The 19245-nt window shown below is 36.6% G+C and overlaps 1 protein-coding gene across 11 annotated transcripts in view; it reads left to right on the top strand.

Annotated features, from left to right (window-relative positions):
* IFTAP (intraflagellar transport associated protein) overlaps window positions 1-19245 on the top strand; it is a 71012-nt gene that overhangs the window by 29180 nt on the left and 22587 nt on the right. For 8 of the 11 annotated variants that reach the window (XM_073216415.1, XM_073216422.1, XM_073216421.1 and 5 more), the window contains one exon: window positions 14486-14643. The exons of the other annotated variants lie outside the window; for them this stretch is intronic. In XM_073216415.1, coding sequence (XP_073072516.1) covers window positions 14486-14643 — 158 coding nt within the window. The remainder of the gene's footprint in view (window positions 1-14485; window positions 14644-19245) is intronic. 11 annotated transcript variants of the gene reach the window in all.

Here is a 19245-nt window from a genome sequence, read left to right on the forward strand (position 1 = left end):
AATTAATTCTTATAATAACCTAGTGAATATTTTTTGTTTGCATTTTAGTTTTTATTATTTTTATTATTCACAACTTAAATAGATGAGGAAACCAAGGTTTAAGGTCAAGTATCACTGCTGTGGACTGAATTGTGCCTTCTCAAAATTTATCTGGGGAAGCCCTAACTGCCAGTGACTGTATTTGGAGATAGAGCCTTTAAAGAGGTAATTAAGGTTAAGCTAGGTCATGAGGGTGGGGTCCTAATCCAGTATGACTGCTGTATTTGTAAGAAGAGAGAGGAATGCCACGCGTGTGCACACACAGAGAAAAGGCATTGGGAAGATGCACCTGAAGGTGGCCATCTGCCAGGGAAGCAGAGAGGCCTCAGGGAAGCCAGCCCAGCCAACACCCTGACTTGGACTTCTAGCCTCCAGACCTGTGAGAAAATAAATTTGTGTTATTTAAGCCACCTGGTCTGTGGTGTTTTGTTATGGCAGCCCTAATAGACTTGCTAATTAGTGGTGGAATTGGTTATGGGCCTATTCAGTGTGGCTCTAAAGTCCATATTCTGAGCCAATTTCCTTTTCTGCCTTCCTTACAGAATTGGGCAGTTCTTTGCACGATTTTGGAGTGATTGGCATATAGATAATAGGAGCCATAAGAATGGATGCATCACCTCAAAACATAATTATTCTGTCTTTTCCAGAGTGTGAGCTCCATGATGGCTGGTTTTTGTTAACTGTTACTACTCTAGTACTTAAAGCAATGAGTGGGAATGTAGAATGAGTAGATGCTTAATAAATTCTTGTTGAAAAAATGAAATAAAAAGAAAATAAAAGATACTACAGAGAAACAGGAGGGCCTCAGACGAAACCCTAAAGAACATCCACATTTAATGGATAGGCACAAAAAGAAGAGCTCTCATGTTTGGGTTGATGTACTAGCCAATGCAGAGCCATAATAGAGTTTGTAAACACACACACACACACACACACACACACACACACACACACACACACACACGACATTCAACACCTGGCTTTGCAAGTGATCCTGACACACACACACACACACACACACACACACACACACACACACACACACGACATTACACACACCTGGCTTTGCAAGTGATCCTGACACACACACACACACACACACACACACACGACATTACACACACCTGGCTTTGCAAGTGATCCTGAAAGGTAGAGGCAAAGAAGAAGAGGAACAACTGGTGTCAGGAAGACTAGCTAGGAGCCCGAGCAGAAATAAGTATGTGGAGGTAGGGCAGTGGAGAAGAAAATGGAAGGCATGAGGGCTGATGAGACCTGCAAGTGGAGGGATGACAGCACTTTGGTAACAGGGAGTGACAGGGGATTAGGCAGAAGAAAGTCAAAGATGAGTCTTAAGTATCTTGCCTTGCCTGGGAGACAAGGGGCCAAGTGACATGTTCAGAGTTACACAGTTTTCATTTCAGGAGCCTTTTATTTTTTTCTTATTGAGGGTATATTCTGTCACGAGCTTAGACTCTTGGCCTGGGATTTGGTTTACACTTCTGGAGTGATAAATTTTGAGTTGTCAGTTCAGCCAAAGGAATATCACTACTCACACTTGACAACTTCTAAAAAATGTAATTAAAAATGAAAGTGCTGACAGCACATAAAACAACACATTTCCAAAGCCGACATATCGTTTTGGTCCCCAAAGCTATTTTGAATTTGGATGTTAGAAATGCATCTTTAAACTTCCATAGGGGTACAAGAGTCTTTTCCCAATCTGAAGAATGAATTTAAAATCTGCTGTAGAAAAATACCACACAGAAAAGTATAAAAAGCAGCTGGTCCTCTTTCCAATTTCAGAGCAAGAAAGACATTTCGGTAGAGCATGTAAAAGAAAACACAACAACAACAAAAAATAATCTTTGCTGTGTCGCCTTTTACAGTTGTTTTCTGTTGAGTATTAGATAGACACCAGCAGGTTTAACATTGTTTTGATACCCTTGCAACTGGCAGATTACCCTCCAGAGGAAGTTGGAAACGAACTGACCAGCTTTGTGTTTCCAGGTGGCACTTAAGCCACATTTTCTGCACTGTTGTTATCAGTCATTTAATTCCCTACTGAATATTGTGTGGTGTTTTTAGTTCACAGGCCATTTGCAGTGTCTTTCTGTTTTCTTTTTTTAGTTGGCCACAGTAAGAAAAAAAGGCAACTCGGGAAGGACTTCTGCAAGTGTGAGTTTAACAGCAAAGCACACATTTGAAAATAACATAGCAAAAAGCAATAATCTTACTTTAACTTAAGATTTAGAGATGTTAACCTGAAGAGAAATTTGTAGAAGGCATCATATGAAAACTTGCTTCTAAAAGCAACTTGGCAATTAAAAAAAAACCTAATTAATCTGGCATCCCAAGGGAGAGAATAAAGAAGCAGTATTATTTTAAAGCTTTTTATTGATTTTTTTTTTTTGGTATTGCTGAAAAGAATAAAAAGAGAAGAAAAAAAGTTTATGGTTTTATGTTGATCATAATAAATTCAGTAGCTATCTGTGGCTTCCTTATCAAAACAATATCAAATATCACATAGAACACTGAAGGAGGAAAAAGTATTGAAGGAAGTAAATTAATTTATATGGTGGAGTCCTATGGTAGAATCTCCAGCAGCAGCATTAACCTGTTCTTTGTCTTTGGGGAACATCTGTAAACCGTAATTAAGCAATTTTCATTTATTTCCTCTGTTTCTTTTGTGATGACTAAATCACTGCAGTTAGGGAACAAATTGACAAATTATAAAACAGAAAACTGCTGGTTCAGTTGCAGACAGAAATTTCCTTCTTCAAATTATGACAGATTTTGAGTTGATTGAGCCATTTTGTCTTAGATATATTAGCATAAATCCTTAGCTACAATTGTTATAATTCATATTCCACACAGAAATATTTGGTCCATAGATAAAATAATTTGTTTTCTGTGTCTGTTTTAGTTTAGGTGTAATTGGATCAGGAAAGCAAAGTATTTAAGTATTTACAACATTTTGGATTGTAATCATTAAATTAATTTTTGGTGGTGTTTCTAATGCATAGTATTTTGTCACAATAAATATCTTTTCTAGCGTGCTTTCTCAGTGAAGTAAGATTAAGAAGTGTTAAAACTTGGTTTGTGTACAAATAAAAATAATTTTCCTTGATTCTCTAAATCTTTTGAATTTATGTATATGTGAGAGAGAATGTACCTATTCTATGTAGTATAATTTTGTGTACATTTAAGTTAAAGAGATGAACTTGTATTGGCAAATGGAATCTTGAACTTGTACAAAACACAGAACTGCTAGTGGCCAGATCAACTTTTAAGATAGTCACTCTCAGCCTTTAATTAGCACATTTAAACAGTATTAAGTGGATGCTCATTTGTTTTATATGTACTTCTGTGTAACTTGAGACATTCTTTTTACTCGTTGTTAAATGTGTTGTTATACTTGAAGGAAAAGAGTAAATGACTTGACTTGAAACTGAGGTGGTCATAAGTTTGCGTCCTTTGATTCAATTAAATGAGCACCTATTCAAATCTGAATGGTTTTAGTGAAATGTTCTTTCAGCCATAGAACAATAATATTTTCTTTGAAATGGTCAGCTAAACCCAAAAGGGATACAAACAGGAAACTTGATCTTACCCAAATTCATATCTTTCTTATATGCAAATCAAACCACAATCTGTCTAGTTTGAAAATTTTTTTTAGTGTTTTTTAAATTTCTACTTGGATTCATTCCAGATGAGATAGATTTAAGTGACACCAGTTAGCTCACTTTTCTTGCAGCACTGGGAAGAATCACTATGTCATTTTCATGTGTTTTCTGAACTTATCCTGTTTTTGCATTAGTTTTTATAGTGTATGAATTGCTGGTTAGGAAAAAGCAACTGGGAATCAAGTACCATATTTTCTTTTTTCCACCCTTCTCCGTAACTTAGGATTTGTGTGACTTGTAGCCAGTCGTTTAATTTTTGGGTATTGGGTTTAGTCCCTAAGTATAATGTCAGTCCAGTTCTTGCTAATGTTGAGGTCATTTCGATATTGACTGGGTTCCTGGTATGTTCTAAGCATTGAGCTAGAATCTGGGAATACAAGATGAATGAGACAGGGTCCCCGCTCTGGTATGTCCTTCTTATTTATTTCTGTGTTCTGGGCATTCCAAATGCTCTAGATGTGTGAAGTCACTGTAGCAATCTATACATTTACAGACAGTATAGTTAAAGGTTGATTGGTAAGGCAATGTTAACTGCTCAACATAGTGCTGGTAAAACTATTCATAATATGGCTTTTGGTTTGGGGGTCTTGATTTTAGATTGAATAAACACCCTTGCATGAGTTAAGAAAAGAGTGATGAGAATGATTAGAACAGTGGATTTTCAGACTGCATTTTTTTTTTAATTTTATGAAAGATTTCCTGGAATGCCAAAATGAGGGAATGTGGAAGACATGTACAACTTAAGTCTGCTATTGCATTGCCATACTGTTGTATGCCAATGTACGAGTCCTAGATTATTACAGATTTGTGCAGAAGATGTTATTTTACCTCATAAAGTTTGAAAACTCTTAAGGAGCACTTACTTGTAAGAGAGATGGAAAAATTACTCCCTCTAACTTTCTCCAACCTTTTGGAATAAAAAGGTTGTCTTAAGTCAATGCATCTTTGTGCAGGCAGGCAGAAGGGCAAGATGTGAGGATGAAGGAAAATTTTTTAGGTTGGTGGGATTTCATTTTATGAAGAGTTTGGTATACTACCCTTATATTTCTCATTTTGCTGTGGCAGAGCCAGGGTAATGGAATGGGTTCCATTCAAGCTTAGGATTCAGAGGACCTAGTCCAAGCGTTTATTAATTCTTTGAGACTACAGGCCTGCCACTCTCTGAATCTGTAAATCGGGGATAATTCTGCCTGCTCAGTATGTCCCATATGGTTGTGGTGAGAATCAGATGAAATATATGTGAGGGTACTTGGTAAGTTTTAAACATTTACTCAAGTGTAAAGCTTTATGTTTATGGAGACTATTTATGATTTAAAAGAGGAACATCAAGGTTAAATATTAAAGAAATCTTGAACATACAATATAAAAAATTTAAAATATTTTCCTACAGTATTAGTTGTCTACTTGCTATTCCACAAAGTACTTAAAACTAATTGTGTGTAGTATATATTGCATAGTGTCTGTGTACAGTGTGTTTGTATAATGTGATGCCACAGTTCAGGGAATTATCCTACACTGGCCTCTGGTGGATGGACTAAATAATATGTTTACACATAACCTTTAGGCAAAGGTATTTAATTTGACAATGATAAGATACCAGATACCACTTCTTTTTCATTCTCAATTTTTAGATTCTACTCCATGAAGTCTTTATTTGGGACTCTTACTTTAAGTATATATAAAGATCACCTGGGAAATGCTTATTAAAATGCAGATTCTTGGGGATTAATCCCCAAATTATGATTCAGTGGTGCTATTATACAGCCCAGAAATTCAGATCAGTTTTGAGAAATATGCCCTACATGAGATCAAGGAGGGGGTATAGTGAGATACATGAATTCCCCCGAATTCTGTACATACTGCATTTTTCTAGGAATAGGGTTTCATGCATTTGTCCACACCCTCTACCCAAAGGGTAAGAATAATTATTTTACTTAAAACATAACTTTCTGTTTAATGTCACCATTTTATATTATTTAAAAGGCACTTTGACAATGAGAAGTGTGATGTAAAGTTACAGGAATAATTTTACTGTGATCTTTCTGATCTCTGATACAGAGGCTAGGATATAATAGCTTACAGAATTTAAGGGTGGACTTTGGTTCAGACCTGTTTGTAAGTCTGAAGGATTATAGTGCTTGTGTGTATAGCCAGTCATTCCATCACAAGGAAATCTCATGGTTACCTCTATTGTTACTTTAAGAACTGTGTTCTTTATGAGCATTTTGCTTTGTGCAAGTTATAGGCAAGAGACTTGGGAGACCTGGCAATGAGACAGACAAGAGACTTGGACTAGGGACACATCTTGTTGCATGTATTTCTAGGAATTGGTCCTCTAATATTTTGATGCTTTTGGTGCCTTTTCTGCTATATATTTTACACATGAAGGTACTTTTAATGGCTTTTTCAAGAGTAAAATTTTATGATTAGGGTAACTATGATTTAAAAGAGGGACTTCAAAATTAAACATTGAAGGAATCTTGAGTCTATAATATAAAACGTGTAAATGTAAAATATTATACATGCATACATAGTTTTTCTTCTTACTATATCCAGGAAAGACCTTTTTAAGAAAGAAAGGAGATACATGTAGGTATTCTCTCTAGATTGAGGATTAGAAGAGGAAAAAGGATTAGAAATTAGAAAAAATACTTTTTACCCCTTCAAATAAAAATTTGTTTTTTTGTGCATAGTAGGAAAACTAGAAAATACAGAGAGGCACCAACACGCACACAGGAAAACAAAACATACTTTTTCTATAGCAGTAAATTTTCAGCTACTCTGTGGCCACTCAGAATAGACTGCATTTCCCAGTCTTCTTGTAGTTTGGTGTAGCCATTTGTGGTATCCTTAGACAAAGAGATGGAAATGTGCTAAGGATGCCAGAACACCACTCCTGCCTGAATCCCTGGGTCATCTCATGGAATGGAGCCTGCCTACTTGTCCTAAACTGTTATATGACAGAGAAAGAAAATTCTTGTTTGAGTTGCTCTATTTTGGTACCTCCTTGAAGCCTTCACTAATAGCAGAGGGGAATAAAAGTACACCCATTCTTCTCTTTCTTTATCCTCTGGCACGGAGCAAGAGTCACAGTCGTGCACCATTCTGGACTATGTGGAGAAGGGTGGTGGCCTAGGGATGGCAGAGCTGAAATATAGAAAGAGCCTGGATTCACAGAATGACTCTGTGGTGCAGAACGACAATATTGTCCTGAATAATTGACATCTGTACTATTGGATGAGAGAGAAACTTCCATCTTGTTTAAGCTATGGTTACTTTGTTTTCATGTAGGCAAAGCTACATCCAATTACCTAACTAATAAAATCATAATCCTGTCTTAGAGATAAACCATGGATATATACATTCTTCTTGAATTTTTGTTTTATAAATTTTATATATTTATAAAATTATTATTTAAGAACATGGAACTTGGAGACAACCAGGATTTGGCTCTTGAGTTCTGCTACTTTCTCACTAGGTGGTCTTGGAGAAGTTATTTAAAATCTCTTAGCTTCAGTTTTATGATCTGTAAAATGGATATAATAACTTCTACCTCATAGAATTATTATTAAATAATAATATATACAAAACACACACATACATATAAATATATACTTTTTATATTAACAGTGCCTGAATTATAGTACAGGCTCAACCTAACCTAGTATTTTCATTCATTTATATGTTCAGAAAATTTATTATAGTTACTTCAAAAAGTGTGATCATACTATATACTTTTTGTAATTTGCTTTTTTCATACTATATTATGAGTGTCTCCCCAATCAATAAATATGATTATTTTACAGTATTTTTGATGACTGCTTAGTATTCAGTTGTGTGACTATGCAATAATTTATTTAACCATCTTTTTTTTTGTTGGACACTTAGTTCCAATGTTTGGTGTTATAGATGATGCTACATTGCACCTCCTCATTCATTCAATAAGTGTTTACTGAACATCTACTATGTGCCAAGCTCTGCTCATATAAGGGAACAAAAGAGACAAAGATGATTACCTTCAGGAAATTTGCATCCTAGAATGGGAGATAGACAACAAACAATAAACTTAATAAATAAGAGAAACATCTGTGTTAGAAGATAGTAAGTACTCTGGAAAAGAAAGATAACACAGAGCAGGGTGTGGGGATCGTGATTGTTGGTATGGGGCTCTGGATTTTTTTTATGTGGGTGATCTGCTTTCTTGGGGAGGTAAACTTTAATGACTGTTGAAAGGAAGTAAGGCAGTTAGGCCTGTGGATACTCAAGAGAAACACTTTTGAGGTGAAGAGAACAACCAGTGCCTGGCCTGGTTGAGGAACAGTGAGGAGACCAGTGTGGCAGGAGTGGCATGAGCAACAGTGAGGGGAGTGGGAGCTGAGGTCAGAGGGCATGGAGGTGGTACAGACCTCCACCTACAGATAGCATTCTTGGTCCTTGTGAGGCCTTTGGCCCTTAAACATTTTTTTCTGGTTGCCACCCTTCTTATTTATTATCTTTGCATCCTTCTTATTTACCATCTTTAGATAAATTTTTACACATGGAGATGCTGGTTCAAAGATATGCAAAAATTTAAGGCCTTGATTAAGTAAAAGTTTTCAAGGGAAGAGATTAGACATTTTTGGCTTTGTAGTGAAATCTTTGCCCAAATACATAACTATTTCTTTTGGATAAATTCTAAGACATGGAAGCTGGCTCAAAGACATGCAGAATGTTATGCCTTTGGGTGAGTAAAATTTTAAGGGAGTAAATTATGTTTCTCATAGCAGAGGGCATGTCTTACAGCTTCCTCAACTCCTCCTCTAGTCTTCTGGTCTAGCATAGGGTTAAGCCCACAGCTCACTGGCTGAATGAAGTGTTGAGTAGGAATCTAGGTTCTGCATGAGTCTTAATTGTCACCTTTTCTTTGGAGTGCAGAATGAATATTTTCCCTTTCAGGAACTGTGAATAAGCTCCTGATAATGAGGTCCCTATCCTCCTTAGGCTTACATTTTAGTGAGAAGAGATAGACAATGGATGAGCATATTGCCTTGTGACTCTGGATTGGGCTCAAGAACTAGGAGAGTCCTGTTTGTCTGTAAATGTTTCCTAGTAAGAAAATACATCATTGTGCGTAGACGTGAAAGTTTTAAGTAGTTAAGGGTGGTGATTCAAAAAGAAAGGAACTTCTTGGATGCAACAAGAACCTGCCTTGTGTAAACAATGTCACCGGCAGCTGTTACCCTGTAAGGATTCTGGGAGCTAAGGGAAGTTGGGCTCAAATATGCTGTACTGCTCCCATGTTGGGCCACCTCCTTTTTGTGGCCTTGACCCAATCAGTTGGGAAAGTGATCTTATCTTATGGGGTTGATATGTGTGTCCTCTTTGCTCCAAAGTGTAATCCATTGACAGGTTGCAAGCATCCTATTTTATCTACTTTCACCATCACGGAGAATGTTAAAAAGAAAGTTACCTAGGGCCTGCCAAATTAAAAGAATAATACAGATTGCAGTGCAAAAACAAGGTGAATATTCTGAGATGTCCAGAGGGAGGAAACAGTACTTGGAGATAGTGTCTTTATTTCTGTTTTAGAAATGTGCAAAAAAACCTCAGTTTTTGAGCTCCTTTTGCCTTCCTTAAATTCATTGCTGAGGCTCCCTTTACTTTTCACTTGGATTACTACACTAGCTCTACTTTCTACCTCTGGTACCTGACTCTGCTCTGTTCTACCCATGTCATCTTCTTGACTTCCAAGGGCCTAGATGAACTATAGTTTTTGTCAGGCCCTCCAAACATCAACCCTTCCACGTATCACTAAATGTGTGCTTCTTGGAACACTTTGTGAGGCTTCCTCAGGCCCCAGACTTTCCCATCTTGGGGCCTCAGCTCACACATTTTCCCTTTATGGGATAATCTCCTCACAATAACCACCCACTGACACTGTAGCTGTCTTTCAAGCCCAGGTCAGACACCCCATTCCTATATGAAGCCTTTGGTGATCCTCTCAAACCAATTGTGATTTTACATCCTCTAACTTTGTACCCCCTTCTGCTGTCTGCTGTCGTTCTGTTCTGTTTTGCTGGTGTGCATACCTGGCTCAACACCTTAGTCTGTAAACTCTTGTAAGGGCTGGCTTTTACCCATCTTTGTGATCTTGCACTGGTTGATACCCAGAATATAACTTTTGAGTTGAATGTGTTGTATAACTCAACCACCTTTCAGGTTTTCTTTCTGAAAATAAACTTCAGCAACTTTACACTCACTTCATATTTTTCTCTCTGTAAGTGCCTAATACTGGATATTTCAAAAATTTCAACTTACTGCTATTGAGTCCCTCATCTTGAGCTTTTGACACACATTTTTCTGGTCCAGGGTTGTACATTTGTGTCTTGGCAGCTTGAGAGCTATGACTGTGAATAATGAGTCAATTATCATTCAGCCTTGGGGAAAGCACAATTATTCCTGACTGGTGAGGCTGAGGTAATCCTCTCCTCCCTGTGCCCTTTCAGAAGAAGAACATAAGACAGTTGGAATTCAGAGCACTGCAAAGGGAATTTAGACAAAACATTTATCTGCTGAATTTAGCTTCTTTGGATTTATTCTGATTTATGATTGATTGGTTTTTAAATTGCTTATTTAATCCTAACGACTATTGCTCCAGGGGAGGCCAGATACCAAGGAGCATGTGATCAGAAGCAGTGGAATGAAGTAGTTTGGCTGGACAAATCAAGAGCATCTATAATTGTCCAGAGAAACATTGCTCCAGGCTAGGAGTATAATGGGAAAATCACCGCCTGACTTTCAAAGTACCCAACCTTGTTATAAGCATGATTGCTTATCCCGTTTTCTTGCAGAAGGCTTTTTGCAACTATCCAGGGTTGCGCAAGATTCCCCCCACCCCCCACCGTGAATTTTCTTTCCTTCTAGCAAATAGTCAATATCTCTTGCAACTGGAAACTTGCTCTTGATTTATGTTGCCATTGACCATGGTGCAGAAGAACAGACACTCAGAGGTCGCTGTCAAGATTTGGTGGTGAATTCTGATTTTGGTTGTATGGATCTGTGAAAACTCTCCCATAAGTCTGCTGGTGTGTCTCAGCATGTGAAATCTAGTCTAGTCTGGCTTTTGTATGGATGAATTTGAATTTTTAAGAAGTTTTGAAATCCAGTTTTCCCACAGTGATCGCTTTCATCTGGAAGACACATAATCCTGTAATTAGTGTTTAATTTATCAAGGCATCAGTAGTTTCACCCTTTTTGAGAAGTGTAACGCTTTTCTTTGGCCTGAAATTAGACACTATAGGTATAGTTGGTGGCCTTGTAAGGGAGATAGATCTGTTGGAAGCTTGTCTGTTTGGTATCAAAAGAAAATTGAAATTCCATTGCTTCAGAATAATGAAACCTCTAAAAACCTTTAGGAAAAAAACCTTTGTTTCATCTGTATTGAAGTTTTGACTCAGAAATGCCCAAAGAAGCACTCTTTCAGGTCTCAATAACCTACTTGTTCTCTGAAATATTGCTGTTAGATTTCTAAAGTGTATTATGTCTGACACTTATTTCAAAGCAAGAAACATTAGGGATAAGATGAAAGGGTGGCAAAGGACTCTGATGAAAAACAGAAACAGAAGAAGATGAGACGAACACTTGGGTGGCACGTATGGATTGCCACCAGGGTAACTCTGGGAAGTAGCATCTGGCTCTCTAATCAGGTTTTAGGCCACTTCGGAGTCTGGGCTGTGCCAGCATCTGCCATTTTGACATTATCATATTGAAAAAGAACTTTTCCTATCTCATTCTGCCAAGAGGCTTATTATTTGCTTTTTTTTTTTTTTTTTAAAGATGGAAACCTTTATAAGAGGCCCTTCTGGGTCTTTGGTGTGATATAATATGCATTTTTTGTGAAACTACTTTCAAGGTTTATGAAGGAGGCTTAAACTGTAGATTCAGTCAGAGAGAGAACAATTTCTTTTTCTGAAGATACCAGTGTTTTAAAAATGAAAAATTTATGTTTATGAAAGGAGGAAGATATAAAAGAACGAACAAGGAATTTTGCAGATCTGAGACCCCAGCAAGAGTTCAACGTCAGCATCAAAGGCTGGGACTTCATTGTGTTTTGTTAGTTTGAAGCAGTTTCATCTAGTTATCTGTCAAATAACCTGGGTGTTTATTGGGAATGGCAGAGGAGTACACTGAGTGATTATGAAGACAAATAAAACTTGTCCTTATGGAATGTCCATTCTTCCCAGACATCACTGTGCTTTTCTTCAAGTAATTAAGTTAATAGATTATTACAGTGGTGGTGTGCTGGCTGCATAGTAGTATTTTCCTAGTAAATAATAGATTTAGGTCATGCTAGACTTAAAGGATAAGCAGGGAGAACTGAAACTATTCCACCTCTGAATAAGACAGTGTACCACGGAGGGGCATGTAGCTGCAGGAATTCTTCCTGGTTTAATTTTGTTGAGGATCCAAAGTTTGAGGAACCCTTTCATGGCTCGGATAACTCCTGTCTCCAAGCACTACCATGCCTATCTTGTTACCCTGCTACCATTGCTTATCTTTGCCCTTGGACTGATTTTGGACATCTCTGTGGTTATAAAAGAGGAAGAAGTTGGAGAGGATGAAGTCTTAAGGACATTTCTTACTCACTTATCTCATCTTCTGTAGTGCTGGTTACTCCCGCAGTATTCTTAGGAACATTCCCATTACCTTACTCAGTCCCCCTGCCGCCAAGGTTGGTGTTTCACATCAGAGTTCCTAGGGATTTGTAGAGGCAGAAGGCACAGGTCACCTCCTAGTAGTAACTATTTAGGAGTACATGGGTGTTGGGGAAGGAGTCGGTAGAGAGAGTTGCCTAAGCTTGTGTTATTTACTGATATGCCCCTTCTAAAGAGAAAGTGATGCCTTCAGTATTTGTGTTTCCCCCACTGGCTTATTGAGTTAATAGTGTATTATAGACTAGGGTACCTTTCCTTTGCTCTCCAACAGTATTTCTCTGTCAGTGTCCTATATACATCCTGCCAATGATGAAGTATTCAGAAACAAACAAAGGATTCTGACTGGGCTTCCACCAGGCTTTGATCCGCAGAAACTAGAATCTCACTGATTTTTATGCCATGCAAATAACAGCTGAAGAGAAACAAACATGGCCACTTTGCTGGGGTAGCTGTCTTGTAACCACTTGGATTAAACACCTGCCTAAGGAGCTCCTAAATGAATCATTGTGTCTCTGGAACCTCTCCTGGGTAGAGTACTGGAAGGGAATGGAACAGGATTCTCCAACCTGACAATAGATTGATTTCTGCTGCTTGGACTCTTGTGAATCCCTTTATCATTCTTCTAATGATCACTGACATAGATTCCTGTATTTCTATTTTTTTTAGATTCCTGTATTTCTATTGGCATTTGCAGCAGATGAGTTCTAGTTTTGGAATGCATCATGCACCCTTGGTTCTTGTACTATTGCAAACTTTTCTTCTTTGTCTTCTGGGATTCTTTTCTTTTCTTTTTTAGTTTTTTTTCTGCTTCATTCTTCTATTCTCTAAGGACTTTTTCCCTTCATTTGGTATATTAATATAAGTGGCTTAGCACTGTGGCTAGGAGTGTGGTTCATAGTTAAAACACCGGGGTTCAGATCCACACTGGGCTACTTACCAGCTGTGTAACTTTGAACAGTTACTTAATCTCTCTGTAGGCCTAGGTTTCCTCACCTGTAAGATAGGATACTAACAGTACCTACCTCCAGGGTTGTTGTGAGGCTTAAATGAGATTTATTAGATGCACGTAGAAGAGTGACATTCAATAAATGTTAACACTTTTAATTAATTTTAATATTACTAATAATATAAAAAATAATTTCAGGCTTAAAACATGATCCCAGTGTAATTGACTACCAGATATTTACCTACAGCTGCATTTTAGTCTCCAGTTGTAATTGCCACTGAGACATTTCCCTCGCAATTTCCATGAGTATCTCAAATGCAACATGGCCAAAGCTTCATTCAGATTTATCCTACACATTTCTGTTAATGGCATCATGTTATCATAGTTTTATCAGTCTCTTAATTTAGGATTAACCTTAGACTCTCTTTATCATAAGGAGGTAATCATGAATGAGCACAGATTTAGTAGAAAAGAATAGGAATTAGTTAAATAAACTATGTTACATATGTACAATGCAATTCTCTAGAACCATTAAAATTATACAGAAGAATATTCATAGTATGGAAAGAGATATTGTCAAGTTGAATTATATGTACAGTATAATTCCATTTGATTCTTAGAAGTATATGGATGCATAGATAAAAGATGAGAAAAATAACTAGTGAAAAAATTTGTTGCAGCTTTTCTTTCTACTTACTAGGATTATAGCTGATTTTCTGATTTTAACTTTTTTCTCTTAACAATTTTCCAAAATCATCCACACACTGCTTCTGTATGAAAAACCCTCAAATTTAGAAAAAATTGAGAAGGGTAATGTCTAAGAGTTTTGCAAATACTGTACTTTATTGATTTTTTTTGAGAATGGATGAGAATAGTGCTGACTACATAGTAAGCTCTTATTAAATATTAGTTGGATATTTATAAATATTTAGTGAATGGATAAATTTGTTGGATATTTAGTGACTTTTACTTTGTAAAGTTACTTACTTATAAACTTAATGCTTAAAGCAATTAGTTTGTAGATATCTTTCAAAAGCACTTTTTGTTTGGAAGAAAAATTCTCAAACACAAACTAGACTGGGTGTTGTGGATATTTTCTAATATTATGTAACTTACCATTTCAGAGGATAATGGGACCAACAGAAGAGCATTTGGAACTGATTATTCTGAGAACATATTTACTTCAGTAAAACCTATTTGTGAAAATGAACCAAAGGATCAAAATCTTAGAAAGAGAGACATCTTTCTTTGTACTTCATTGCAGTGGTCAGAAGAGGAACAGGTAATACCATAGCACATTTATTGAAACAGCCTGAGAAAAAAAAGCAATATTCATAAATTAAAAATAAAGAGACTGTAAGAATATAAGAAACCATGGACAGTTATTGGATCAGTAAGCCTGAGTCCTAATTCTAGAAAGAGTGCCATTGGGATACTTTATTGAAAACCATCATTACATTTCATGATTGCAATAGCCAACAGCCAAGTTTATGATGGTTACTTAGTTATTCTCAGTTTTTGTTAAAAACCTCTTAAGAGACTGCCATCTACATATTCTTCTTGGAATTGCCTATGTATTTTAGTTTGTCTTCTATTTGGGACAAAAGAGTTCCTTTTTATTACTCTCTGTGTAAAATGAGAGTTTCTTTTACTTGTTTTGAATTCATCTCTTTCAACTTAAAAGTAGAATCTATTATCTTGGTTTTTGGAAGATTTGGTCAATAAATGTTGGGTGCACTTTCCCAAACCTCTAAAACTGAATAGAGTATATTCATGCTCTCCTTACCTCTGGTTTTTAACTATCCTTGTGGAAACTGTTCTACTTGTTAAGCCATTTGAATTTCTGCTTTCTACCTCATCATGTCTTCCCTGTGATAACTATGTATCAGATTGTGGTATATAAAATCTCAGCATTAGAAATGTGTTTATGTACAGCAGAGGCCTACAACTCTTTTTTTTATTAATGTATCATTGCTGTACAATCTTATGAAGGTTTCACATGTGCAACATTGTGGTTTCAGCATTCATCCATACTATCAAGTTACCCCCCAATGCATTGCAGTCACTGTCTATCAGTGTAGTCAGAGGTTATAAAGTCATTACTTGTCTTCTCCATGCTGTACTGCCTTCCCCGTGGCCTACCTGTATTGTGAGTGCTAATTATAATGCCCCTTAATTCCTTTCTCTCTCCTTCCCCACCCACACTACCCAAACCCTTCCCTTTGGTAACCTCTAGTCCCTTCTTGGAGTCTGTGAGTCTGCTGCTGTTTTATCCCTTCAGTTTTGCTTAGTTGTTATACTCTACAAATGAGTGAAATCATTCGGTTCTTGTCTTTCTCTGCCTGGCTTATTTTAGTAAGCATAATACCCTCTAGCTCCATCCATATTGTTACAAATGGTAGGATTTGTTTTCTTTTTATGGCTGAATAATATTCCATAGTGTATATGTACAACCTCTTCTTTATCCATTCATCTACTGATAGACACTTAGGTTGCTTCCACATCTTGGCTATTGTAAATAGTGCTGCAATAAACATAGGGGTGCATATGTGTTTTTGAATCTGGGATCTTGTTTTTTTTGGGTACATTCCTACAAGTGGAATTACTGGGTCAAATGGTATTTCTATTTTTAGCTAATTTAACTAATTTACATTCCCACCAACAGTGTAGGAGGGTTCCCCTTTCTCTGCATCTTCACCAGTATTTGTTGTTTCCTGTCTTTTGGATGTTGGCCATCCTAACTGGTGTGAAGTGATATCTCATTGTGGTTTTAATGTGCATTTCCCTGATGATTAGCAATGTGGAGCATCTTTTCATGTGCCTGTTGGCCATCTGAATTTCTTCTTTGGAGAGGGGTCTGTTCAGATCCTCCACCCATTTTTTAATCAGTTTATTTGTTTCTTGGGTGTTGAGGCAAGTGAACTCCTTATATATCTTGGATGTTAAACCCTTATTAGATAAGTCATTTATGAATATATTCTCCCATACTGTAGAGTGCCTTTTTGTTCTGCTGATGGTGTCCTTTTCTGAACAGAAGCTTTTTAGTTTGATGTAGTTCTACTTGTTCATTTTTTATTTTGTTTCCCTTGCCCAAGAAGATGTGTTCAGGAAAAAATTGCTTGTGCTTATATTCAAGAGATTTCTGCCTATGTTTTCTTCCAGGAGTTATGATTTCATGACTTACAATCAGGGCTTTGATCCATTTTGAGTTTACTTTTGTGTATGGAGTTAAATAATAATCCAGTGTTGTTCTATTACAGGTAGCTGGCCTGTTTTGCCTACACCAGTTGTTGAAGAGGCTGTCAATTCCCCATTGTATATCCATAGCTCCTTTATCATATATTAATTGGCCATATATGTGTGGGTTTATATCTGGGCTCTCTATTCTGTTCCATTGATCTATGGGTCTGTTCCTATGCCAGTACCAAATTGTTTTGTTACTGTGCCTTTGTAGTCAAGTTTAAGTCAGGGGTGTAATCCTCCCAGCTTTGTTCTTCCTTCTCAGGATTGCTTTGGCTATTCGGGGTCTTTTGTGGTTCCATATGAATTTTAGAACTATTGGCCCTAGTTCGTTGAAGAATGCTGTTGATATTTGGATAGGAATTGCATTGAATCTGTAGATTGCTTTAGGGAAGATGGCCATTTTGACAATATTCTTCCTATCGATGAGAATGGGATGCATTTCCATTTATTGGTGTCTTCTTCAATTTCTCTCATGAGTGTCTTGTAGTTTCAGGGTATAGGTCTTTCACTTCCTTGCTTAGGTTTATTTCTAGATATTTTATTCTTTTTGATGCAATTGTAAATGGAGTTGTTTTCCTAGTTTCTCTTTCTGTTAGTTTATTCTAAATATATAAGAATGCAGCAGATTTCTGGGTATTAATCTTGTATCCTGCAACTTTGCTGAATCTAGTTATTCGTTCTGGTGGTTTTGGGGTGGATTCGTTAGGATTTCATCTGTACAATATCATGTTGTCTGCAAACAGTGACAGTTTAACTTCTTCCTTACCAAAAATATGGATGCCTTTTATTTCTTTGTGTTGACTGATTGCTGTGGCTAGGACCTACAGTTCTATGTTGAATAAAAGTCGGAAGTGGGCATCCTTGTCTTCTTCCCAATCTTAGAGGAAAAGTTTTTAGCTTTTCACTTTACAGTGGTATATGGCCTTTATTATGTTGAGGTACTTGCCCTCTATACCCATTTTGTTGAGAGTTTTTATCATGAATGGATGTTGAATTTTGTCAAATGCTTTTTTAGTATCTATTGAGATGATTGTGTGATTTTTGTTCTTCTTTTGTTACCAACAATTTAATTGTTGGTAAGTTTTTTGTTCAGGTTTTCTGTGTCTTCCTGGGTTAGTCTTGGAAGGTTGTATTTTTCTAGAAAGTTGTCTATTTCTTCTAGGTCTGTAAAGGTTATTTGTTCTGCTTTTAGTCTTTGAAGTGATTTTCAGTTTTGTTTGCTTGAAAGAGAGGACACTTGATTTTTTGCCCTGCTCACCTCTCTTTTGATCTACCTGGGGCAGGATGATTCTGTTTTAAATGAACCTTTCTCTGCTGCTTTCTTTAGTTTCTTCTCTCTGACTCTTTAGAGTAAAACGTATGCTGTTATGATAATAGGCAGATCCAACACCATCATTTGCTTGAGAAGTAAATGCAACAAAACCAAACCAAAAATAAGAGACACTGTTTTGGACTGCCTTCTTGGTGGCATATATTCTGGGATAGAATCTGGAACAAAGCCCCTTTTCATTGATTTGGTGTATGATGTTGCTGGATTTTTGAATGTTGTACCATCCTTGCATCCCTGGAGTAAATCCTACTTGATCATGATGGGTGATCTTTTTGATGTATTTTTGAATTTGGTTTGCTAATATTTTGTTGAGTATTTTTGCATCTATGTTTATCAGGGATATTGGTCTGCCATTTAATTTTTTTGTAGTGTCTTTGTCTAATTTTGGTATTAGAGTGATGCTGGTCTCACAGAATGAGTTTGGAAGTATTCCCTCCTCTCTCTTTTTTGGAAAACTTTAAGGATGGGTATTAGGTCTTTTCTAAATGTTTGATGAAATTCAGTGGTGAAGCCATCTGGTACAGGAATTTTGTTCTTAGGCAGTTTTTTTTATTACCAATTCAATTTAATTGTTGGTAAGTTTTTTGTTCAGGTTTTCTGTGTCTTCCTGGGTTAGTCTTGGAAGGTTGTATTTTTCTAGAAAGTTGTCTATTTCTTCTAGGTTATCCAATTTGTTAATATATAATTATTGATGGTATTCTCTAATAATTCTTTTTATTTCTGTGGTATCTGTAGTGATTTCTCCTTTCACATTTCAGATTCTATTTATGTGAAATCACTTTATTTTTTTCTTGATAAGTCTGGGTAGAGGTTCATCTATTTTATTTATTTTCTTGAAGAACCAGCTCCTTGTTGCATTGATTCTTTCTATTTTATTCTTCTCAGTTTTATTTATTTCTGTTCTGATCTTTATTATGTCCCCCCTTCTGCTGACTTTGGGCCTCATTTGTTCTTCTTTTTCTAGTTTCATTAATTGTGAGTTTAGACTGTTCATTTGGGATTGTTTTTCTTTCTTGAGGTAAGCCTGTATTGCAATATACTTTCTTTTTAGAACTGCCTTTGCTGTGTCCCACAGGTTTTGCAGTGTTGAGTTGTTGTTTTCATTTGTCTCCATATATTGCTTGATCTCTGTTTTAATCTGGTCATTGATCCATTGATTATTTAGGAGCATGTTGTTAGCCCTCCATGTGCTTGTGGTCTTTTTTTTTTTTTTTACATAATTTATTTCTAGTTTCATTGCTTTGTGTTCTGAGAAGCTGGTTGGCACATTTTCAATCTTTTTGAATTTACTGAGGCTCTTTTTATGACCTT

Source organism: Manis javanica, chromosome 11, assembly GCF_040802235.1.
Source record: "Manis javanica isolate MJ-LG chromosome 11, MJ_LKY, whole genome shotgun sequence".
NCBI lineage: Eukaryota > Metazoa > Chordata > Mammalia > Pholidota > Manidae > Manis > Manis javanica.